At 38.9% G+C, this 26425-nt stretch overlaps 1 protein-coding gene, 1 non-coding gene and 1 pseudogene across 2 annotated transcripts in view; 2 read left to right on the forward strand and 1 right to left on the reverse strand.

Moving 5' to 3' along the window:
* The window catches only part of LOC144251909 (phosphatidylinositol 5-phosphate 4-kinase type-2 alpha-like), a gene marked incomplete at its 3' end in the record, with an annotated part of 128637 nt that overhangs the window by 68901 nt on the left and 33311 nt on the right, over positions 1-26425 (forward strand). The window contains exons 2-3 of the mRNA XM_077794560.1: positions 23742-23839; positions 25582-25678. Coding sequence (XP_077650686.1) covers positions 23742-23839; positions 25582-25678 — 195 coding nt within the window. The remainder of the gene's footprint in view (positions 1-23741; positions 23840-25581; positions 25679-26425) is intronic.
* LOC144251910 (U2 spliceosomal RNA) lies at positions 7442-7594 on the forward strand (annotated as a pseudogene).
* On the reverse strand, positions 12432-12534 carry LOC144251912 (small nucleolar RNA U13). The gene has a single exon (XR_013342817.1). It is a non-coding gene; the product is annotated as a small nucleolar RNA U13 (small nucleolar RNA).

A 26425-nucleotide genomic window follows, 5' to 3' on the forward strand; every position in this document is an offset into this window, starting at 1 on the left:
ATAGGGTTTTCACATACCCTTCTGAACACACACTCAGCCTCCTCCACCTTCGACATCCCACCCCACACCAGATAAGGACATTTCATTCATCAAACTAGAGTCACATCTTGTTATCAGAGTGCCTAGTTCACATCAGGGCTCTCTCTGTGTGGTACACTGTGTTGATTTTGACTAATGTGCTATGACACGTACCCACCATTGCAGATCACAGTAGTTTCTCTGCCCTAAAAATCCCCTGTGCTCTGCCTGATGGTGCCTCCTTCACCCAGAAGCAGCTAACCCTGCTCACGTTTGTATTAGTTTTTCTCACTAAGTTATGAGCCACCTCTGACCCCTGTCTTAATTCCTCCTTACTCCATATATCTCTAAAGATATGAAAATATGTATTACATCTTTAAAATCCCAATTAAAAAGCAGTAATTATCTCCTAAGGAAGGCCTGGATTTTACACAGATTTGGAATTTTGGAAGGGGACACCAACCACCAAGTTTTGAGTCTGCTTTTAAAAAGATGAAATGTGAAGGTTAAGGGAGATGATGTTCAGCTTAGTGCAGGTGAATAAGTATCTGGTGAAATTAGAAGTGATTTTTGCTTTGTGTAATGTTTGTATGTGTTCCCTTCTGAGTGGTTTCTCCATGATTTAAAAAGCACAGCTTCCTAAAACACTTTTCACCTCTGCTAGAGAGAGATTGGATCTTGGAAAGGAATACTCCAGCAAACCCTCCTTTAAAGCAGCCTCCTTTGATAATGTGAATAATCAACCCTTAATTGACTTTCTAAATTTGGACTTCTAAAAGATGCTATTTAATTAAAATAAATAAGCAAGCAAATGCCAAAAAGGTTAGCAGGAATGTATGCAGAGCGTGGTATAATATTGCTACACGAAGCTAAACAAGAAAGGATATGGAGTTTTAAAGTTGTTTGAACAACATTGTCAGCAAGTATCAAAATGTTCCCCTCAAACTGCAACCATTACAGGAAGTGAACTTGAAAAGTAAACAAGACGCAGTATAGGAAAGGAAGGTGACGCACCAGAGACAAGCATAGTTTCTTAGAACCAAAGGTATGCTGCATGGTAGTTTAGATTTGCTAATGGTGTGGAAGGGCAACAGCTAATGCCAATTCTGGAACATTTTAGTGGAGCCTACTTCTTCCTAACCCCTTTGGCTAAGCTTTTGGTCTGTGCTGTCATCCGTGGACACACTACAGGTGCCCTGGGCAGCCCCCGCTCATCTGCAGGGCCTCTCTTCTGTGGATCATCAGCTGCAACTTTCTCAGTTTAGTCACACTCATAACAACTAAGACAACTAATCCCATTTTGTTTTAATTCCATTTTGTTTTCAGCAAACATCAGCAAAAATATGTTAAGTGTCTACTCCAGAGCAGGATCCTGGGAACACTGATGACAGTGATGGTAAGAATTGCTCAGCATGTGCCAGGCTCTGTTGCAGACTCAGTTGCTCCTTACAGCAGCCCCAGGCATGTGAGCCAGAGACATCGAGCTCCTGAGGCTCCATGTGAGAGGCTTACTCATACCAGCTTTTCTACATGTGGACTCTTGCTGCCTGGTCTTTCATTTGTTTGAACCCAGTTACTGCCATACTGGGGCAAAGTAGTACTGCCCGTTGGTAGGAAGTGTGTTTAGAGTATGTTATGAACAGCTTTCAAGGGTGGCATTAAACAATGACAGTCCTGTTGAGAAGGACTTGGCACCAAGTCTCTGACACCTCCCTGCATGCTGGGTTTTGCTCCCTGTGTCCTTTTCCCCCCTGAGCATCACCTGGCAGTTTCTTCCTGCTGGAGGATGAACTCTGCACCTTTTGCTCCCTACTCTGAGGAGCATCCCAAAGCACCCACCTGTCCTGAATGACAAGGATAAGGTTAGTTTTTCTCTATCTCCTCCACCCCCCTACTATCAGATAGGGCAAAGTTGGGATTTTTTTTTTTTTTTTTTTTTTTTTGCATGAGGCAATTTTTACTGTGAGTGGGTAAAATGAGAAGAGCAAGAAGTTGTACAAACATGAAGTGGGTGAGTGTGTTTTATATGGACACTTGTGTTTGTTTTATCTAGTTGCTGTCTACTCCCTAAGTAGTCGTCCCCCAGCCTTACTTCTTTAAGTAGCTGAGCAGCGTTTTTTTATTTTGTTTTTTTTTTTTTTCATTTGTTTATGTGTATATAAATCAGAAGGCTGTTGAAAGCCATGGCTGAGAGCCCAGGTTCTGGAGCTGCAGTGGCAGATCTAGAACCCAGGACACCACCCAGAGGGCTTCATGACCCTGAGCTGGCCATTTAGCCACTTGTAACCCAGTTTCCTTATCTGTAAAGGGGAGGAGTGTGTAATCGCTGTGCCCAGTTCACAGGGCTGCTAAGATGATTTTATGGGACACTATAAAACAGTTAAGAAATATGTATTAAGCCCTGAATAAATGTTAGCTCTGGTGTTGTGTTGTTATTGTCAGTTTTTAGAAATGATCAATTTTCAGATGAAAAAGTGCTGCACAAATAGAAAACCAAAGAATATAAAACAAAGTATAAGACTGAACTACTTTCTAAAAGTCAAGTTTATGGAAATTACGTATTAAACTTGACGATGTGTCAGAATCCATAATGTTTTATGTCCTGTTCCCCTGCCTTTGTTTCCATAATTTTTATTTTAAAATAAATGTTAGGAATTCATTTATTTATTCATTCAAAGGTGAGCTAGGCACTGATCTAGGTGCCTGGAATGTGTGTGTTTTACCCCTGAGTTACATGTTTTCTGCTGATGGAATAGAGCAAATGATATTGCTCATCCCAGTGGGGCATGGGAGAAATATTCCAATATGTAAGATGAACTGTGTGGGTGAAAAGTGCAAATTGAGCTAAGACCAAGCTGTTAACTTGTGTAAGCATAGTGCAGTTTACTAGGGAGAGAAACGGTGGTACATGTACTATAATAAAAGTACCACTTCAGTGTTTTTACTTTTCATTTTGAAATAATTTCAAACATACAAAAATGTTGCAAAAAGTAATATGAAGAACACCCACATCCCCGCCATCCAGATGCTCACATCATATGTAACCAGCAGTACTTCGTTATGGAGGTATCCACTTCCTGCACTCTGAAGTTAATTATCTTTCCCACTATTCTGAAGTGTTGTGAGGAGTTAGTTGGAGATTATGTGAATGTCCTATTTCTCATGCTGTGGGTCACTAATTTTAGTGTGCATTGTTAACTATTGTTTACCAGCAACAGCTATTACTGTAGTATTTACATATCAATGTTTTTTTATTTTCATCAATTTGTCTGCATTTGTTAGTTGGAATTCTATAAGGAAGAGCTTGCCTTTCTTCCCCATTTAATCACCTATAGTTTTAAAAATCAGCATGAACTTCAGATCAGAATTTGGGGATACAGAAAAAGTTAGATAGACTAAATCTCAAAAGATAAGCTCCCAGGAGCCATTGGAATGCAGGAAATGCCCATGAGCCTTTGAAATGCAAAACAAGCACACACACACACCCCCCACCCAAGCCTTGGCCCACACCCTTGCCTGCAAAAAGTAACCAGAGGGCAATACACAAGCCCAGGGAAAACTGGCACAGAACTGTAACTCCATCTGACTCTAGTTCAGCCCCTAGCAACTGTCCCTCTGTAAGTATGAACACCTTACCCAAAGAGGTTGCCATCTCTCCCTCTGGAGATGGCCCACATTCTCCCTTGAATGTCTATCTGCTTTCTTAAATAAATGTGTCTCTCTAACTGCTGTGTGCTGAAATTCTTTTCTGTCACATATGCCAATGACCCCTCTTGTCAGGTTTCTCCTCTCTGTGAACTCCTCTGGTGACAGACTCATTTCTGCAGGCTCCTGTATTAGTCTTCTCTTGCTGTCATAACAAAATGCCATAAACTAGGTGACTCAAACCACAGGTATTTATTGTCTCATGGTCCTGGGGTCTGGAAAGCCCAAGATTCTCGTGAGGCCTCTCTCCCTGACTTGCAGATGGCCACCTCTGGCTGTATGCTCACATGACCTTTCGTGTCCTTACATAGGTTTGCAGGGGTGGAGGTAAAGGAGACAGTGAGCTTTCTGGTGTCTCTTCCTCTTAAGGATGCTGGGCCCCAACCCTGATGTCCTCATTTAACCTCAAACTCCTAAAAGTTCCATCACCAAATAAAGGCACATTGGCAGTTAGGGCTTCTACAATATGAATTTGAGGGGACACGAACATTAAGGCCAGAACAGTCGCAACCCATTATTATTATTTACTTTTAGAAATTATTTAGAAGAAGGAATCCTTGTAAAGCATAGAGCCTGTTTATTGACTTACGGTTCGTTAGTGTACTGTGGCCATACTGTGCTGCTTTCTGGGCAGTGTGCACGACTTGATCCCAATGTGTGAGGCTGCCCTTGCAGTTCTTGCCCACCTTCCTCACCCCCCATTTCCACATTACTATCCATTAGCATTTACTCTTGTAGGAAGAAAAAGAGAGTTGATGTATCCAAACTTAGGCGCCTGAGTTTGCTGGCTTAATTGGGATGGAGGGCAATGAAAAGTGAGAAGACTCAGACCCCAGCTACTTTGCAGTTGTACCTCAAATTTGCATATTCTTTCTGAGCTTTAGGTGGGTGTGGGGTTTCTGAAACCAAGACTTACAGAACATGAGGGTCTTTTGTTTTTGTTTTTGTTTTTTTCTTATTCTCTGTGGCTCATTCTAGTGTTTTGCTGATAATCATATATTTGCTAATGTTCCAAAACAGAACAGTAGGGTCATTGCTGTAAAGCGAACAAACACAACAGTTCTAGAAGCTGCTGACTTGGTGGATTCACATCGACAAGGGAAAGCAGTTTTTGTTGCCAAATCTCCATTGCATATGTTATAAGGATCATTTCTGTCCAGTCATATTTTTAACAATCATTCAGTAATTCTGTGTCTTAATATCTATTTAAACACATTCTAAATATCTACAAAGTAGGGCATTTTAAACAATCATTATAACATCTATAGTATATAATAAACACAATCCAGACTCTCCATCTCAGTGTTCTGTGCCCTAAGGTCAGAGCAAAGAGTGTAAACCACAGGAAGAAACTTATTGTGATCATTAGAGGCAGTGTAAGTCATTGTTGGAATTAGAAATTGGGTAGAGGAAGTGGCATAGTAACACTGACAACTTCATATCAAACAAGATGACAGTTGGAAATCTGTCCTTGTAGGCACAGGTTTGTAGCCAGGTAGAGCCTGCTGACCACACACACAGAGTATCATGTAGGTGATGCAAGTGATCTGGTCAGCCAAAGGGTCAGACATTTTTGAAGAACAACTAATATAATATCTCTTTGTTTTTTCCATTATTTAGTGAAGTTTACATATCATTTGTTAACCTATTTTGAAGGGAAAAAAAAAAAAAAACTTTTAGAAAGGAAGGCTCCCTGCCCCCTACTCTCTGCCTCCTTTAAATTGAACACATCTATTGTCATAAATAACTATGGACTCGTTGTATTTGATTAATTCTAATTAGGAAGTATATTCCTCCTAGAGTATTCAAAAAGAAGAACACTAGGGAGACTAAAGTTAACTGTATCATCAAATTTGGAAATGACATTTCCTAAAGCTCTGATAAGGTTATACCTAGCTCAGTCAAAGTAGTAAACCGCTTGAAACTTAATTTTGGGTAGGTTAGTTTTTGTTTTTAAATTTATCTCCAAGTATTATTTAAAAGTCACTCGGTTTTTGAAATATAATATAGAATTTGTATTTTTATAAACGGATAACCTGGTTTTACAATTGACTCAGTGGAGAGATTGCTTTCCTCAAAATAAAAAAATGTTATCGTCTTCTAGCATCCTGCACCAGTCGAGGTATAACTGCAGTTGTTTTAGAATAACTGGAGGTCCAGGGACCTGTTTATGCATCCACATTTTTGAAGAATGTAAGTAGTTAATTTAACCAGATGTAAGTGAAATAGTAAATAAAACATACTGTTAATTGCTGTTGTCTTTTTCAAGGTTTCAATAGTCTATGTTTAGAGTTTGCTAAATTTAAAGGTACTTGTATATCAAGGCTGAACACATCCTTCAGCATTATTAACCCAAGTTTTGGTAAGTGTTCTGCTTTGTTTGATCAGCTGCCAGCAGACTGTATGGCAGTAAGAGAAGAAGTTGTCTGTTGTTTTCATTAATGTTTGATTAATAATTTAATATGGAGAACTACTATTTCCTTAGTATACAGTAACTTTTTAAAGCATTTATCATTTTTCTATGAATTTCCAGACCTGCAGATGATGACAAAGGTTTATAATATTAAAAAGATCATCCCAGTAATGGATGTGAATATCTTTTTAAATTAAAAATACTATATAAATGTATAATAATAAACCTTCCCCAAGAATTACTATGCTGGTGGAATTAGTGTTTAATAAATACTTTATTTCATTTATTTTATGCAACTAAAATAATTTTTATAAGTCGTCTTGCATTTAAGCAGAACAAACTCTGCATACTGGGGAAATAGGAATTTAATCATTGACATTGTAGTATTTGGTTTTCTGAGAGATCAATATGAGTATCCAGATTGACCTTTGCTAGATGTAATAGTAAATCACTTTTGTAGTTTATAAGTGAAAGAAGTAGTTAAAATTTTGCTCAGCAACTCTTTTTTGTAGTTTGTCCCTGGGGATGAGCAGGAACATAGAAAGATGAATAGATCTGTCCCCACCTTCAGAGAAAAAAGACATTTGTAGGCCCACTTTTCTCTCATTATGAAAAATTTTGCTTTATCCTGCTGTTATAGCTAATGATGCTTCTATTCTTGCATTTTCCTTAGACTGTCTTTACATGAGGAATCATTACAATCCTCAAATAATTGCTGTCACTAAATATCATGGGAATTCTTAAATTCACACAGGCAAAACCATGGAATAGTTAGATGGCAGCAAAGAAAAGTGTCATTTGTCGCGTGTCAGGGCAGGTTTTACAAAGCCACAGTGAGTGGCTTTCCTTATCTTTCTTTACATATTAGATTTCTGGTTTAACAAATGCAAATTTATTTCAAGCATTAGATTTCACATCCTTGATAAGCAAGGAAAGTCACCTTTGGTTGCCTGGAGTTTAGGTAAAAGAGACAGGCATTCATGGGAAACCTTTAAGGAAACAAAGGCACTGTTATGATCTGCACATTTACCTCAGAACCTTGGAAAGACCACTTAGGGCAGTTATATGTTGTTCCTAGGAATTTATCTGTAATGTTGGATTGCAAATGTTGGAATTGGGTAATTGATGGAAATGAGCAGCCTCCTGTGATTCAGAAAAAGTTCCAAAAGGTAGTTGAAATATCATGACAAAAGGAAAATTAGGGTATTTTGTAGTAGCTAAGAGTACAGTTCCCTGTTCAAACTTTTAGAGGTTCCTGAATTTAAAATCTAATGAGAACTGCCTGTATGTGTTCATAGTATATGGATCGCTTCTCTGCCTTTTGGCTAAGATCAAGCATAGTATATGGAGAATGAAAAATTATGTCCGTTGATCTAATTAAGAATTAGGATTCTCTGTCATCCAGATCTCTGGTTTATTTTGCTCATCTATTTTTATAGTTGATAGAGTATATAGAATGGTGTGGGAGGAGGTGGGGAGAAGAGAGAATTATTTATGCAACCTCATGAGATGGCAAGTGCTCTTTTTCCTAAAATAATGAATACAAACAGAAGCATTTTTGTTCTTTTGACAGTTTGAGAACAGGAGTATTTGTGGATAAGAGCTATATGTTAATTGCCACGACATGTTTTTGAAAATTAATTAATCATGAAACAGTGACAGTTATTTTTTTACCAGATTAAAAAATGTTATTTGTAAAGCACTTAAATACATTATTAGTGAATATACATGCATCTAAATAAAGGGTTCAGCCAGGTATGGTGGTGTTCACCTGTAATCCCAGCAACTCCAGAGAATTACAGTTCAAGGCCAGCTTTAGTAATTTATCAGGCCATTTTTGTTTTGAAAACAAACAAAAAAAGGGGGCTGAGGATATGGCTTAGTGAATAAGCACTCCTGGGTTCAATTTCTAGTACAAAATAAACAAACAGTTACCAATATCCTTTTTCCAGCTGGGTCTGGTGGCATTCACCTATAATCCCAGTGACTAGGGAGGCTGAGTCAGGAGGATCACAAGTTAAGGCCAGCTTGGGCAACTTGGCAAGATCTTGTCTCAAAATAAATAATAAAAAGTTTTGGGAATGTAGCTCAGTATAAAGCAATCCTGTGTTCAATCCCCAGTACCAATAAAAAATAAACAAACAAACAAAGAACAATTTCCAATCATGAAAAAGAAATTGATGAAGCTAATGATTTTTTTTAAAACCATATCCCTGTACTTTGTATCAAAACATGAAATAAATTTGTATCTCTATGAATAAGTGGTGTTCCTCAGTTCAGTGTGATGAGATAAGGGGTAGGTACGCTAAAACCTAAGCTGAAAAGTCTTATAACAATTTGCTGAACAGGGTAGTTTATCCTCAATTTTCAGAAACATTTTCAGTGACAAAAGAAAATTATGTAAGAAATGTAGTCTGGCGTGCCTTATAAACAATATCCTTTTATTCTGAATACAATAGCTTTGGAATATTGTTTGCTAAACAATTATTTCTTTTTTAGACAAAGCTTGGGTTGCCTCTTGGCTTGCTTTCTTTCAATGCATTTACACATGCTTGAAATAGTCTTTGGGGCTAAAGAATGTAACTCACCAGGGAAATATGACTAATACAGCATATTGGATAGGAAAGCTCTAAGCTTAGAAGTTTTTGTTTTGTTTTGTTTTTCCCCAAGAAGCAACTGGTGATTTTTTTTTATTTTCAAGTGAACAGTATTAGTTTCCTTTGGGAATGGCTAATTTATACTTCATTTAGTTTTAAGGATCACCTATTCCGTTCAGGACCGATGGACTCCTTGTTAAATAAGTCAATGACTACCACTTTTTGTTAGAATTTAGGCCTCAGTGTCCATTGAAGAACTGGACATTCATAATCAACAAAATGAATAGAGACAGAGATCTTACAACCCTAACAAAAATTAGCTCAGAATGGATCACATATCTAAATGTAAAACACAGAGCTATAAAACTCTTAGGAAATAACAGGAAAAAATATGGATGACCCTGCATTTGGTCATTGACTTTTTAGATTCAGAAGTTTCTGAACAGAGTGTGTTTTAGAAATTGAGGAAGGAGAAATTAACATGGAAAATTGAAATTTAAATACTGAAAGTATTAATCCTTGCAATTATTTAATATCTTTTTTAGGTGTTGTTTTGTTTTGGTGCTGAGGATTCAACACAGTCCCTCATGTATGCTAAGTTTTGTACTCTACCACTGAGCTACACACTTCCATTCCCAACTCCTTGATAATGGGTTTTTGGGGTTTTTTGGTTTTGTTTGTTTTTTTGGTGCTAGGTATTGAACCCACAGGTGCTTTACAACTGAGTTTTTTCTCCTGCCCTTTTTAATTTTTTTTTTTTTTTTTTAGTTTAAGTTGCTAATGGTCTCACAAAATTACAGAAACTGGCCTCAAACTTGGGATCCTCCTGCCTCAACCTCTGGAATCACTGGTAATACAGGCATGTGCCACTGTATCTGGCTTGGTATCAATTTATATCCCAAACTGTCAGAGTTTTGCAAACTCATCAAATGCATCCTTCCACAAGCCCACTGAAGGAGACTTAGCTGTTCCTTCGCTTCCTTGAAAAATATCATGGGAATTGCTAGACCACAGAGGAAACTCTATATGGCACTTGCTTGAGGACTCTAAGGTCCATGTAGAAAGGGCCCTAGGGTCCAGTGTCGGACTCCAGATTTCTGTGTGGATGTGCGGTGGAAGCATGGGGCTCATCCGAAGGGAGTCCATTTGTATATTTTCTTCTCATGACCTGAGAAAGCCATTTATTCTCTCTCTGCTGAGAGAGAATAACTTCACTTTGTCTCTCTGTTTAGTGAGAGTAATATGACTTCAGTGTTATAAGGGGGGAAAACCATGTCTATGTGAAAGTTTCTGAGCCATCTTTTAAATGGTGCTGCTGCGATGACTAAGTGTTGACAGTCAGCAGGAGCATGATGGGGTCACTTTCTTTTTCCGTGGTGCTTCCTCAGCACTCAGAGGAGGAAAGCATTGTATCAGGAATACCTAGGGAATTTTCAAATTCCCCAAGCCCCACAGCCAAATACCCTATTCCCAGCCCAGGAGTATAGATGAGTAAAAATAATTGTATTGTGGAGAATCTCCCTAGAACAATAGACTCCAAGATGTTGGTTTTTGTTTTTTGTTTTTAGTCACCTACATAGCTGTGTATATGTGAAAGCTGAGCATAGTGACATGCATGTGAGTTATATATTTTATTCATGGATAAATATTAATGTTATATTCATTTTACAGCATATAAAATCTAAAAAAGCCAGGTGACATTTTTAAAATATTTTCAACACTATAAAAATTCTCTCGCTCTTAAGATTAATTTTTAGTGAGAACAATGTAATTTAATTTTGATATTTTAGAAAATTTTGTTTTAATAGTCATTTTTTAAAGCCTCGCTTTAAGTTTTGCACATTTAAAAAAATTTTTTTAGTTATACATGGACACAATATCTTTATTTTGTTTATTTATTTTTATACGTTGCTGAGGATTGAACCCAGTTCCTCACATGTGCAAGGCAAGGTGGTGGCTCTGCCAATGAGCCACCACCCCAGCCCAAGTTTTGCACATTTTTTATTCTCCGTTTTCAGGCTCTCATTGTTGAAAAATATACCTCACAAAGATTTGTAAATACGAAAGGAAGAATAGTATCACTGGCCACATGTAGAAAATCATCATACTATTCTCGACCCATCCCCCTGGCTTTATGAAAGTTTTAGTTCACTTTCAGATGGCAAAATTTTATTTTTCCTGAAAACTTCAAAGGATTCTGGGAGATGTTTGCATTTTTAAACTTTTAACAAAGTATTGAAAATTCATTAACAAATGGATTGAAACTCTCTGGCCATGTTTCTAACTGGGTTGAACATTTGTTTTTGAATGCGCTGATGTGAGTTCTCATAAGTGACCCAGTCATATTGTTTTGGCAACCAGATCACACAAGTGGAAACATTTCCAAATGTCTGTTTTTTGACCACTGTTTTCAAAGCTTTGGATTCTGTTAAAAAGCAGTTACTTTCTTACTTCGTTTAAGTCTCACCTTTGACTCTAAAAGGAAGCTTAAGGTGTTTATTTTTTTGCTGCTAGGTAGCATAGTGCCAAGTGGCACCTCTGACCCCTGCCAAGGTTCACCAATTTGTAAAGGAAAAGCGCATGACTCATCTTTTAAATTATACCACTTTTTAAAGGACTTGTGCTCTGCTTTCCTCTCAACCACACAGTCGTTCTTAAAAGATAGCAAGTGATTTAGCAAATGCCAAAGCAAAGTTAGAATCATCTTTATTCTGATGCAGCTATAAAGTAAACTTCCTGTGCTGTGTAACTCATTTTCTTCTTGAGTCTTGAAATATTGACCAGTGTTTTCTGTGCATCTGCCAATGAATATTTGCTGACAAAGGAATTCATGGGAATATGATTTCATGTTTTTTGTGCACTTTCAGCCATCTTGACCTCAGTAGGAATATCAAGCTTTTCTCCAGTGGCATATGGTTTTTTTGTTTGTTTATTTGTTTTTTGGTGGAGGGCATTTTGCTATTAATGAAATCTAACAAGAAGTTCCTGTCCTGTACATTAATCATAAAATTAATACAATTTTGTGAAGCACTAAATTTGATAGTTTAGTAATACATGAGGTTGGTCATTGTGTTTGTCTTCAGGCCTTGAGTGATGAGATTTTGGATGACTTTCCCATTTCAGCAATTCCTAGCCTTCCTCAACTAATACCTCGAGGCATCACTTGGGGACAGTTATCAGTAATAAAAATGGATGGAAGCCCATGTTTTAAAATAAGTCTTCCTATTTATTTCAACTGGTTTTGAACAATTCTTGTCCTATCTTATGACACCTTCCCCTCTTAGTTAAACTGATGGAGAGAACTGCCTTGGCTCTGGCAGGTCTTTGTTAACTGCTGCTTGTTTGTAGTAGTAACTTCAGACTGTGGTTTCTTTGCAGGTATCCTTTTAAGCACTTGTTTGTTTTGTGAGGGTTAATTTAACTTAGTTCAAACCAGATGGTCTGATCTGTGAATACACTTAACTGGGCACATTTAAACCTCAGTCATTTGCAGTATGCTGTTCAAGAACAGTACACAGGTCATGGGAAAGACCCAGCATGTTCCCTGCCAACCCCTCTAAGTTATGGGATTCCTACCATTTCCTCAAGATGCCTCCTTTGTAGGAGGCAGCTAGTGATTGTTTCACATAGGGACTACTAAGGGCATATGTCAAACTGTCTAATCAGTTTTATAAAGATCATCCTTATTTTTTTTTTAACATCAGACAGATATGTGCCAAAACTTGGAAACAAGGTTTAGAGAAGGCATATCTCACACAGCATTGCAAACACCCAATCATCATGCTTATGAGCCAGGAAGATCTAAAGGTTATTCTTTTTTTTTTTTTTAATCATAGATAGATACGATACCTTTATTTTATTTATTTTTGTGCAGTGCTGAGGATCGAACCCAGTGCCTCACATGTATAAGGCAACAAACAGAGCCCTGGACCCAGCCCCCAAAGATTATTCTTTTAGATCCAAAATAAATATAAATGGAAATTCTACTGTCTCCTCCCAGAGAGTATAAATCCTAACAGGAGCTTTGCCTTAGATGTAGCTTGTGCCCTTGCCTCACATACTCTTCGGTGTTTTGGTTTTTCTGTCCTCCACTATTATGAAAATAACAATCAATATAGGATTTAAAAGTACAGAAGTACCCAACTGAAGGTGAGCTTCAACCTCCCTCAGATTCCCAAACCCACTTCTCCAGCTCTGTCTGTGCTTTCTGTAAGTTGCATGGACAAATATATGAATGTATAACCTCTGTAAGTAAGTAGATAGATAGGTATGGGGTCTGGGAGTGTAACTCAGTGATAGGACACATACTTAGCACATGCTTCAATCTGCAGTGCCAAAAGGAAAAAAAAAAAGAAAAGATGGAAAGCAAATTAAACACATCTATATCTTGGTTTTTCACTTTACACTCTTTCTTTGAGCACTTTTCATTTTCTACCTGCACTCTAGTTCACACAGACACACATAATTATTTGCCCTGGTATTTACTGTTGTATCTCAAAGTGATGTGCGTGTGCCCAGGCTGCAGGTGCAGTGATTGCAGCAGAGAGCAGTGCTGGAGGCTCAGGTCCCAGGGGTTAGAGCGTAGATTTCATATATTCCTGTGCTCAGCTGGTGCTCCACCCAGCCTGCTCTGATCTTGACCTCTCCAAACCTGAAGTCTCTTGGGTCTGGGTCTCAAGAAATCAACACCCTGTCTTCAGTGGGAAGGGCTGACATGGTTGACCACAGGCATTGCATGGTCTGTGCCCTACCTGCACTCCAGCTGGGGAGCCTGCTGGCCTCTGTGAGACCCAGGCATCAAGTGGCCATGCATGGAGCTGGCAGCTTCCTCTCCTCTCCTGTCAGTTAGAAATCCTCTACTTATTTTCTGCCTTTTAAAAAACCATTGAAATTTCTCCTCTTCTGCTGTCTGCTCTGTAGTTGTTCTCGCCATGATTGTGTGTGTCTTTTTTTTCCCTTTGTTTTGTTTTGTTTTGTTTTCCATCTCTAACTTCCTCTTGTCATTTTAGCATGGTTTCTGGAAGGGAAAGAGATAAAAATGCATGGTCAATTTATCACTTAAAACAGGAATCCAGGAAGGCTGCATAAATGACATAATGGTAACCTTCCTTACATTGTTCTCTTAGAACAGATCTTAGGCAGTGAAACTGGCTGCTCTTTCTGTTCTGTGCTCATTGTGTGTGTGTGTGTGTGTGTGGTGGTGGTGGGGGGGGACAATGTCTAGCTCTGAATCAGGAATTCAGTGTTTCCCTTCTGGAACCTTAATATAGCTTCCGACTATGAAGTCTGCTGAAGAAATCCTTGTTTTAGAAATGAAGAACTGTGCACCTCTGTCCCTTCTCCACTGTCTTGCAGGTCTTATTAATGATGTATGATAGTGATTGGTTTCTAAAGGCATGGCTATCTTCCATCACTTTTTTTTTTTTTTTTTTTTTTTTTGAGCAGATGCAGCTCTCTGGGGCACCAGGGTGGAAGGGGACAACTGTGTGACATGCTAAACTCTACCTCATCTTCAGCACGAACAGCCAGACACCACTCCCAGAGGGCTCTGAGAGTTGGCGGCCCCCATCAGAATTGCTGGGGGCCCTGCATCTTCCATTTATATTTGAGAAACTTCCTCCAAGGGCCAGGAGCTGGCGTCCAGTGGTGGCTGAAACCCTAGAATGAGTAAAGCCATCCAGGCAGAGGCTATAGGGAGTGGCAGGAACTGTGCCCAAGTAGAGGGTGCATGCTGCAGCCGCTCAGCAACAGATGAGTAATGCCAGGCTCCGTGCCAGCTCATCCCTGTCCATTTTTAAAAGAAGCCAGAAATTCAAATTTGTATGTAAATTTTCTCAAGTCTGAATTTTGGCAATTAATTCATGCATTTTCTAAATCACTGTCTGGGCCAAACAGCACATCACTTGAGATTTCTTCTCAAACCCACTTTTAAAAATATAAAGTGAGATCAGGAGAGCCAGGGCCCTTTGCTTGAGGTCAGGCAGTGAACAAGTGGTAGGACTAGCACCCAGTCACAGTCTCTTGACTCTCAGCCTGGGATCCTTTAGAATAGATCATATTGTAAGTGCTTGTTTTCATTGGCAAAGTCTTTTCTGGATATTTTTAAAAGCTAATATTACCTCCATAATAGCTCATACATTTTTGGCTTTAGTTCAGTTAGTTTCATGTCAGGTTCTATGGTTTATGTGAGGTGAAATTTTAATATGACTCCATTCTTTGGATGAAGTTGGCAGTGTGCCAGCCAACCAGGCACATCCATCGGAAGTGTCTGATCAAGTTTAAAGATACCATGTTGGCGGATGATAGAGTTTGTATCTCTATTATAAATTAAAGTAAGATTTGAAGCCAGAGTTTAAATATTTCTGAAGACATTTTAATTTTAGTTAAGTAGCCACTAATCAAAAGACTGACTTAGGGTTGGGGATGTAGCTCAGTTGGTAGAGTGACCTGCCTTGCATGTGCAAGGCCTGAGTTCAGTCCCTAGCTACACACACACACACACACACACACAAAGCAACAACAACAAAAAAATTGACTTAATGATTCTTTTTTTTTTTTAAAGAGAGAGTGAGAGAGGAGAGAGAGAGAGAGAGAGAGAGAGAATTTTTTAACATTTATTTTTTAGTTCTCGGCGGACACAACATCTTCGTTGGTATGTGGTGCTGAGGATCGAACCCGGGCCGCACGCATGCCAGGCAAGCGCGCTACCGCTTGAGCCACATCCCCAGCCCCCGACTTAATGATTCTTGTTCAACAGAAAAACAAACAAAAAAATTCCTTACGTGTATTAATTTAGACTTTGGAGTTTACAGGTACTGGAAGGACAGACCTGTGGTTGCATTCACATCTCAGCTTAGCTTTGTTATCAGGACAATTTTATTTGGCTTATCAAAATAAAGCATTTATTTTCTGCATATTGGAAGGTAGCTCACATATCAGAAGAAGGTTTTAATTAAAATGTACTCAATCTTTATTCAGTCTTATCTGTAAACATAAAGACATTAACTTTTCCAAAAAGATCTTAGAAAATGAATATTGATGAAGCAGCTGTAGAAAGTTGACCTCTTGCCCTAAGACAAATAAAAGTACATTTCACAAACATTTTCAGCCGCCTGTTTTTTTTCCTGCCTCTATAATTGACTCTAATTTGCTGTCTCTCTGAAACCTCAGAACTTTCAAATTGCTACTCAGTTTGCAGTGTAAGTTATAATAGGAGCCACTCCATTCCAAGTATGGGCTACACACTTGAGTCATACTGGGAATTCATCTTTAAAGTTCTTAATTATTTGAACCAATATTCATTACAACATTATAAAAATTATTTCCAAATGATGCTCAAGTCAGTGGAGTTCTTTTTCCCTAATATAGAATTTGAAGTTACTAATAGTTTTCAAATAAAAAGAAATAAACTCTGATACAAAAATTTTAGGTAGTTTCCTCTATCACCAAACTTACTAAGAAAATTAGTAGAAAAATGTAAAGGAATATTATGCTCTTTCTTTTCTTCTCTCTCCTTCATACTTTCTTCAGGAGATGGGATCTCCTGAAGGTTAGTCTCCAACTCCCTGGCTCAAGCTGGCAAAAATGGTCTTTGTTCTAAGGATATTGTCATTGTTACCACTTCACATCAGAAACATGAACTTCGGCACACACCTAGTGGTGATATCCACATTTTACCAAAGAGAGAGAGACAGACAGACAGACAGACAAAAGATTTTCTTCCGTCTACTCCCAGGTTTTGGGAGGAGTGGTCATAGTTGTCACACCCAAGGAGACTAATTCTGTGTCAACCAGGCAGCCTGCCTAATTGCTATTTACAATTATAAGCTGTTAAATTCTTCTCTGTCCTCATCAAACCTCCCTCCCTGCAGGAATAGTGAGTGCCGAGGCCTCTGAAGAAGAGTATGGCAAGAGAGTGTACAATCCTGACAGCTTTTCTAGGTCATACTGTGGAAAATATTTTCTTAGAAATGGGACTGAAGTGGTTTTGTATAACTGAGGGACAACTCAGTGACTTCAGTTCTAAAACCTCCAGCTATGATGCATTCCTGCATCCTGCAAGTGCCCCGAACCCCTATCTTCTAGTAGTCATGATTTTAGTTTTCTGATTATCTACTTCCTAAAGTGAATGAACCCCAAAGCAGAAAAATCTTTAAAGTTAGTGATTAGTAGGGGGAGGAATTATATGGTTTATCAACTGGAGCCACAAAAGAATTTGGGGATTTTTTTTTTCCCTTCTGGTTGTATACAAAGTATGTTCACACCAATTTGTGTCTTCATACCTGTACTTGGATAATAGTGATCAACACATTCCACCATCATTAATTACCCCATGCCCCCTCCCTTTCCCTTCAACCTCTCTGCCCTATCTAGAGTTTGTCTATTCCTCCCATGCTCCCTCTCCCTATTCCTCTATGAATCAGCCTCCTTATATCAAAGAAAACATTCAGCATTTGGTTTTTGGGGATTGGCTAACTTCACTTAGCATTATCTGCTCTAACTCCATCCATTTACCTGCAAATGCCATGATTTTATTCTCTTTTATTGCTGAGTAATATTCCATTGTGTATATATGCCACATCTTTTATCCATTCATCTATTGAATGAACCTAGGGGTTCATTCACTTTAGGAAGTAGATAAGCAGAAAACTAAAATCATGACTACTAGAAGATAGGGGTTCAGGGCACTTGCAGACTATTGTGAATTGTGCTGCTATAAACATTGATGTGGCTGTGTCCCTGTAGTATGCTGTTTTTAAGTCCTTTAGGTATAGACCAAGGAGAGAGATAACTGGGTCAAATGGTGGTTCCATTCCCAATTTTCCAAGAAATCTCCATACTGCTTTCCATATTGGCTGCACCAATTTGCAGCTCCATCAGCAGTGTATGAGTGTACCTTTTTCCCCCACATTCTCGCCAACTCTTACTGTTGTTTGTATGCATAATAGCTGCCATTCTGACTGGAGTGAGATGAAATCTTGGAGTGGTTTTAATTTGCATTTCTCTAATTTCTAATGATGAACATTTTTTCATATATTTGTTGATTGATTGTATATCCTCTTTTGAGAAGTGTCTGTTCAGGTCCTTGGCCCATTTATTGATTGGGTTATTTGTTTTTTGGTACTTAGCTTTTTGAGTTCTTTATATACCCTGGAGATTAGTGCTCTATCTGATGTGTGAGAGGTAAAGATTTGCTCTCAAGATGTAGGCCCTCTATTCACCTCACAGATTGTTTCTTTTGCTGAGAAGAAATTTTTTAGTTTGAGTCCATCCCATTTATTGATTCTTGATTTTAATTCTTGCACCGCAGGAGTCTTATTAAGGAAGTTGGGGCCTAATTTTTTTTAGGCTAAGTCCAGCAAGTGGAAAGAACTTTCAGATACTGATAAAAAGAAGTTATGGAAGAGGGGGGAGAAATTAATACTAGTGGTGACGTCATATTACATATTTTATCATGAAGTCAGGATCCTTTTGTAGAAGCTGAAAGCAGTTGAAAATCGGGTAAAGTCTGTGGACTCTGTATGGCATATTTGTTAGTTGTTAATTCACCTAAGAAATGAATGAAAGTTAAACTAGTATCCAAAACTATCATCCTTTGGTTATGTATTACTGTGCTTTTTCCATTGGGTCCTTGCTGATCATGAATCCTTGGTGCTTATTCTGCTCTGGTTTATCACCTTGAAATTTCTCACTTTATTATTAAATTATACTTATAAATATGCACTCATACTTAAGTGGTAAGAATGTTGCTTGGGAGATAAATAAGCCCTTTTCAACCTGCATCTTGAGATTTGGAGGAGGGATAGTGGGTCTTTCAAGATCATCCCACTCCACTGTCATCTCCCCTCTTAGCCCAAAGCTGCACTGCCACCATGTAGGTCCCTCTGTTAAGAGTTGATAACAGCAGTGTAGCCAGCAGCTCCCACACTGGATACTTCCTATTTCATCTCAATAAGGCATAATTTGTAGGGAATCTTCTTTACTATAATCAGATTATCTCAGTGTCTCCTCTACATGTAAGGGTTTTGTTTTTGTTTTTGTTTTTCCTTTTTGTGTATTCTTAGCTGAATGAAAATCAGTTGCTAATTATGCATTAGTCTGAGAACATTGTGTTTAGAGTGAATGTATATGAATCAATTGTCAATAATATTGCTTCACCATTTATGAACACATTCTTTGCTTGACTTAAAAATCTTATAAATTAGTGAGGTTTACTTTTAAAGTGTTGCAGCATGGGCTTTGTGGGGATACCTCTGCATGCCTTAATTTCAGAACTGTTGCCAGCTGCGTCTTGCTTATTTATTTCTTGTCCAGTAGCTATTTATTATTTCTATTTTTTTGAAGCTTAATTGCAACCTCTGTTTCCTTACCAGTGTGAATTCGGTCTCGCATCTGCAGGAGTGATGTTCACTGCAGTCAGCAAAGCTAACTCACAAAATAACAAACCTGTGTTTTACAGTGTTGGAGGGAACTTGCATTTGATGTAAATTGGAATGTCTTGCTGAGGAGAGGAATTGAGACACCTTTTCTGAGTTGGGCTATATGGCATTTTAAGAGGAAATACACATTAATTTTACTGCACTTTTCGTTAAACATGTTTTTTCTTAAAGTAAAACTAAAATAATTATTTCTAATAAATAATTTCTTTGGAAATTGATTTTACATCCTTCAAGGATACTGTTTACGAATCATTAAGATTTAAGTAGAGCTTTGGGGAATATTTATTTTTCCTTTTTGGAAGTGATAGGCAATGTCAGGGGGATGATAACTGTTCAGTGACCCAGGCCTTTTCCAAATTTAAATGGTGCTGTAGAAACCTCTGCTGGTTTAATTATAGATCATGGTGCATATTCAGTTAATTCAATAAATTAAACATGCAGTTACCATTGCATTTATACTTTAAGAAAACAAGAAATCCTTACAATTTTTAACACAGTAAAGACATAAACTTAAGGTAGATGCCTTATGGATGCACCATGACTCCCAACCTCACAGAAAACAAATGTTTGAATGGTCTTGGGTTCTGTCAGTCCTACTCCCTGAATTATGTACCTGAGGTAACTCAAGTAAACTGCCTTGACTAGGAAGATTTCAGCTTAGGCTGGATTCCAGGTACAGCTCAACCATTTAGAAGCTAGTATCTTACCTGATCTCACTATGCCTCAATTTCCTTAGCTGTAAAATGGGGGATAACGACAGTTCTTACTACATTGGGTTGTGAAGATCAGATAAGATACTGTGTCCAGAGTGTTTAACATGATGTTTGGCACATGTCCAGTAAGCACGAGCAACGAGTAATAAAGTGAGCGGAGGCACAGCTAAGCAAAACTCCTTCCTTCCACCATGCCAACTCCTCTCTGCCCTCCTGCTTCCTTCACTGTTGAATTATAATACAATCAGGGACATGTTGACACTTTGTACTAAACTTTTGCACACAACCTCCCTGCCCACTTTTGGCCTTGTTTCCACTGATATTGACAACAAAGCTGCTTTATTTCATATGTTGGGCCCCAGCATTGTCAGCACCCATGCCCGATGGCTAGGCAGAGAGGCAGTGCTGATCCACACCTGTGTTTTGGGGGTGACTGTCCCAGCATAAACAGGAACACATCATTCCCAGGGTGCAAAAATACCCAGCCTGCAGCCTCTCCACGTGGAAGTATTTCTAATACACTCACAAAATAATGAGCATTATAGAACTGTGAATATGACTATCAGCAGAAATAGAAAACCAGAGTATATTTGCCAGAGTGGTTTGACAACTGTTAAGTACTTCTCAAGTATAAAATGGTATTGCCCTTTTGTTATAAGAGTTCATTAAATATTTGCAACCTGAAAGAACTGTCAATGTGCCTGAGTAATATAACTATCGCTTTCCATTTTTAAGCTAACCTAATAAAATTTTAATAAACTCCAAAACCACTTTTATCTCCATAAATTTTGGATTTCATAATGTATGCTTATTCCTAAGGGGGGTATTATTCTTTCCTTCAAAATAGTAACAGTTAATACAAATCTTTTTGTTTCCTTTCATGAATATTATATAACCTTCATAAATATGTGTTCCTCAATTTAAGTATCTATAAAGACAGACAACATATTAATTCTTTGCTTAAAAAATACTGATAATAAATATAAACTAATGATCAGTTATTGTTCATTTTGTTATCAATTCTGGAATGGGCCATATAGAATGGTTGAGCTAGGTAGAATATCAAACCAATAAATTATAATTTTCCCAAACTGAAGACTTCTAAATCTAAGAATTTTGTCCTGAAAACGTCAAGTTCACACCCAAGCAAGAGCCACAGTTGAAATACAGAAATTAATAGGATTAACCCCACCTTATTACAGATGGTAGGTCATTCTTATTACCTGCACCAGCTCATCAATTTAAACTAGAAACAAGCCACACAGTTTAGTGTATGTAATGAATAGCACAATAATAAGCTAAAGGAGAGTGTTCCCAAGAAGTTAAATGACCTTTCAAAGACCAGGCTGTGGGGAGTTACTACAGTTCAATAAACCTGATGAATGACTGCCAATCCTCATATACAACAAAATGAAATGTGCCTATAGAAAAAAATAATATAAGGGCTCATATAGGTATACTACTAAAATATATGTGTAGATAGTTTAAGTGGTAGATTTTCTGGTTCATGAATTATTTGTTCACAGATCATTACATCTAGAAGTTTGGAAGTAGATTTGTGTGTTTGGTGGGGGTGGGGGCCAAAGGAAATTTGAACCTACTGTGAATGAAAGGCAGTCTGGAAGAAAGAGAAAGTAGCCATGAAATAAAGAGCATAACTCATCTCAACCTGCTCCTCAATTACAAAGCTATAGCTACAGCTATCCCAGGACATATTATAATCTGCACAATGAGAGATTAGACTGTATAATCTGAAGTTCTTTGTTAGTTTCAGATCTTCTGTACGTAAACCAAGCTGTAAGTGTAATCATCTTTGATTTGTCTTCTCATTTCCTGTCTTCCTACTGATGAGGACCAAGTATTCCCTAACTCTGGAGGCAGCCTGATTTATAAGAAATGAGACTTCTAGAAATAACTAAAAGTACATATTCCCTGGAGGTAGGTAGGTGTGTGTGTGTGTGTGTGTGGTGGAAAGGGGCACTGACGATCAAATCCAGGGCCTCTGGCTCTACCGGAGGCTGTATTCCCAGCCCTTTTTTAATTTATTCTGGAAAAAAGTCCTGCTAAATTGCTGAAGATGGACTCAAATTTGGCATCCTCCTGCCTCAGCCTCCAGGGTAGCTGGGATTACAGGCATGCACCACCACATACTGCTTCCCTGGCATTTTTTGTTTTTGTTTTTGACCCCAGTGCTAGACAGTGAAGCCAGGCCCTTGTGCATGCTAGGCAAGGGCACCCTTACTGAGCTACCTACATCCCTAGACCCCAGACTTCAATGGCACCTTAGTCATGGCTCACCGTTCCTCTGGCACCACATCAGACTTTGCTCCCTCCGAGAAGCCCTTCACCCTCACCTGTGACAGTTCACTCCGTGCTCTGAGTTCCTGTGGCATTTATTGACAAGACTTTGCTATTTCTTGTAGCTGCCTTGTATTTGACTCTTGTGTTGTGATGTCCTGCCCCATTAGCTATAATGGAAATTCAGTATAGTCAGAGATTGTATTTTATACCAATTTTCCATTTCCAAGTGATTGTCCTGGAACTCCCTTGCTCCTTTATCTTTATATCACACGTCACCAGCAAAAATCCTTAAACCTGAAGGACTCCTGAAGTCAAATTCTGCTGGCCTGCCACTCCTCAAGGTCACTTGCTTTCTCTAAAAATCAGCTACCATGCACTGCAAGTCGACTCTCAGTTCTGCCCAGAAGACCAACCCCAGTTCTTTCACATTTTGTTATCACTCTTTTAAGTTCCTGTGTTGTCTTTAAGCCTCTGAACCCTTTAACCTTGGCTCAAGAAAGCGTTGAGATTGGCATTAGTCTTCAGGCTTACTTGACAAACATGATCACAGTCCCTTTGGATGACACTCACTGTGGGAAGGAGAGTGCCTTGGAGACTTGCTTTCTGTGAACCCAGCAATGTGTTAAAAACTGCTGTATCAAGGAACTCATGTTTTGTTTGTTTATTTGTTTGCTCGTCTTTACTTTGGGGAACTGAGACTCCTTAGAGTACCTTCCATTCTACTGGAAGTCTAGATCTTTAAAGTGGCTTATATTGCCAGCAACAAGGGAGGTGTGTACTTTGAAAACCATGATACAAAAATGATTAATCAAGAAGAAAGGTCAAGTTTTTCACAGTCCTATGTGAGAAGCTGCCCCTGTCACTCACTGGAATTTAAACAGAACTGGATTCTACCCTGCGTCCTCTGGAACCACAGCTTTGCTTTTGTTCCAAACTCCTGTCCAGTCCGTCTTCCTCTCATGTAGTCCCAGGCCGGCTGTCTTCCTTGTTCCCTCTGAGAAGTTTCCTCTCTTGGTAACTTATGCCCTACCCCAATATATTTTTTTTAACCTTAGTTCCCTTAAGAATGGTAAAGACCTCCTGAATGTCATTATTATTATTTGAGCTCTCCAAAGTTTAAATCACGTCTATTAATCAACGAATATTTACCTCAAAATTAAAAATCCATCTCAGAGAACAGAGAGGAGTTGTCTTGGAAATATGATCAAAGGAGCCCTGGGCCAAGGGTCTAGAGGGAACGGAGGAGAGTAGAATGGGGACAAGTAGGGACAGGTGGCCTTGAAGGCTACCCCCCACCCCCAGTATCCCCCTTGGTCACTACCAGTGGCCACTAAGGTCCAGCATCAGACAGAGAGATAAGAAGCAGCAGCTAGAGCTGGATGGGAGCCGGGAGGTAGTGGATAAAGTCTGACGAGGGAGTGAGGAAGAAAGTTTGGAGTAGGAGTAGGGAGGAGGGAGAGCAGGCAACCAGGTTTTCTTCGCCAGTATGCATTTAAGCCAAGCCTTTCCCACCAGGATGGTAATAACTGGTGCTATTTATTTTCTATTTTTCTAGATCAATGAACTGAGCCATGTTCAAATCCCTGTCATGTTGATGCCAGATGACTTCAAAGCCTATTCAAAGATAAAGGTGGACAATCACCTTTTTAACAAGTAAGTACAAGTGCAACCTCTCATAGGCCTGCTGGGGCTGCTGTAAGAGTATGATTTTTGTGAATTTCTGTAATCACATAATTTTTTCAATGGGTAGGAGTAAAGTTTTGCTGATGAAGTTAATCCTGTGATAAACATAACCATCTGTCATTTTCAGAGAAGCAACAGCAGGCCCTCTGGGATAATATCCTTTTGCCATATGGCATATTGTTCTCTATGAATATCTTATACGTTAAAAGTGATACTTTCATTACAATTTAAAATTTTGAAGCTGTAAATTGCTTGAATTTTTGAGCAATGATGAACCTCTGCTCTCTTGCACAACACTTTGAAAATGATAATTTTATGAACAGCAATGACTGCATCATAGAACAATAACGAATTAAGGTATATTCCTATAACACATAATTGGGTACCATATTGGATATTAAGAATATTCTTCTTCATGGAATGTTATTTTAGGCATCATCAGGGAGCACCTATTCGATCTTAGGTAATCCATTGAGAGTGAGAAATGCAGTGATATATAAGATATTGCCCTGCCCACCAGGGATCACCATCAGACCAGTAGTTGAACACTGACACATGAACAAATCACTGTAAAGTAGTGTGCAAAGTACAGTAATAAGGGTGTATCACCAGGCATGGTGGTGCATACCTGTATTCCCAGTCATTTGGGAGGCTGAGGCAGGAAGATCAAGAGATCAAAGCCAGTCAGCAGTTTAGAGAGGCCTTAAACAACTCAGCAAGATCCTGTCTCTAAATAAAATATAAAAAAGGGCTGGGATGTGGCTCAGTGGTTAAGTGCCTCTGGATTCAATCCACAGAACCAAAAAAAAAAAGGCGGCGGGGGGGGGGGGTAATGTGTGTATGTAATTTATGTATTTGGATCCATGGGAACACAAAGGGGGAAGCAATTCTACATGAAGGAGTAGAAATTTCTCTAAGAAATCCCTCCCACATGTGGATCAATTATGAAATTTCTTTTTCATTTTCTTTTCCTTTCTATTTTCTGTGGTGCTAGGGGATGAAACCTAGGGCCTTACACATACTAGACAAGCACTCCATACTGAACCACATCCCAGACCTTCATGAAATTTCTTAATGGGGTTATTGTTCTCGTATGAAACTGACGTGTTCATACTTCCCGTAATGTTGTGTAAAGGTTAGCTTTTCTAGGAATTTTCTCCGTGGAAATGTAGAATGTGGTATCTATATACAACAGGTTATTTGGGGCCTTAGTAACAGAACAACATGGGGACCACTGTGGGGGTTGCTGGGCTGCCCCTTTCTCGCACTCCTGCTTCTTGTTCTTCACTGTTTCCCTCTACCTGGCCTCTCCACCTCCACCTCTTCTATGGGGAATGGCTATTACGCGTGGCCAGGGTTAAGGGGTCACACAGTCTAAATATATTTGAGACAGAAGGTGGTATCTGTCCCCTTCTGCCTCCTAGATATTTTTTAATTTTTTATTTTAGTTGTTGATGGACCTTTATTTTATTTATTTGTATGCAGTGCTGAGGATCAAACCCAGTGCCTCACACATATTAGGCAAGTGCTCTACCACTGAGTCACAATCCAGCCCTGTCTCCTAGATCTTACTGGGTTGTACCTGGTTCTGTGAAATCATCCAGGACAGTGAACTCCAGACACTTCCTTGGTACACAAAGAGCTAAATGGGAGCAGATTCAATGTAGCTAACTCTTCTGACTGAGCTTTATTCCACAATGTGATCATTTCAGAGAAAACATGCCAAGCCACTTCAAGTTCAAGGAATACTGCCCGATGGTTTTCCGTAACTTGCGAGAGAGGTTTGGAATCGATGACCAGGATTTCCAGGTGAGTTGCTTTTGTAACAGTTGCCTTGGCTGGAAAGTGGGTTCCATCATACCTTTTGCTCTGTAAAACTGGATTTGTATATTTTTATCATTATAAGTGTGTATATAGTACCAGTCTGCATTTTGTATAAGCAGTTTTCAATGTTCTTTCTGAAGTAAAGAGTTCTCAAAGTTAGGGCCCCGTATGCAATTTCTTATAAGAAATGACTCTTCTTTGGAAAGAGACCAAGCTGTGAGCATTTGGTGAACACTCTCATTTCCAGGTGGAAGTTTCTACCAGAGGAGCTGCCTCCTGATTTCTGCGGTCAGGTGTGTCCACAGCTGTGCCAGTGTGTGTGTGTGTGTGTGTGTGCGCGCTGAATTCACAGGAATCTCAAAAATTGTTTTCTTGCTGATTTGCTGCTTGTTGAATTGGCAAACTCTGACGCTTGACACAGTGTTTTCATCAAAGGCCACACTTTGCGCACTACAATGCTAGATTGTAGAGTGGCCATGGCACTGTTGTCACCACCAGGAACCCACCAGTTCTTGGCACAGTGCTGTGGAACATCTTCCTCTTGCTCTCAGCTCCTCCCACATGTAAATAGGCACTGTTGCTTCACTCCCTGTCTTTGCCTGGTCTTGATTTTAACTTTGAAATACAGCTTAACTTTTTAAATATTTCTTGTTGCATGATCATTTTCCTAAGAAAGGACCTGACGTTGGTTGAAGTTTAATATAGTCAACCAGATCCATAAGGATTTCCTTA

This window comes from Urocitellus parryii, unplaced genomic scaffold (genome assembly GCF_045843805.1).
Source record: "Urocitellus parryii isolate mUroPar1 unplaced genomic scaffold, mUroPar1.hap1 Scaffold_282, whole genome shotgun sequence".
Classification (NCBI taxonomy): domain Eukaryota; kingdom Metazoa; phylum Chordata; class Mammalia; order Rodentia; family Sciuridae; genus Urocitellus; species Urocitellus parryii.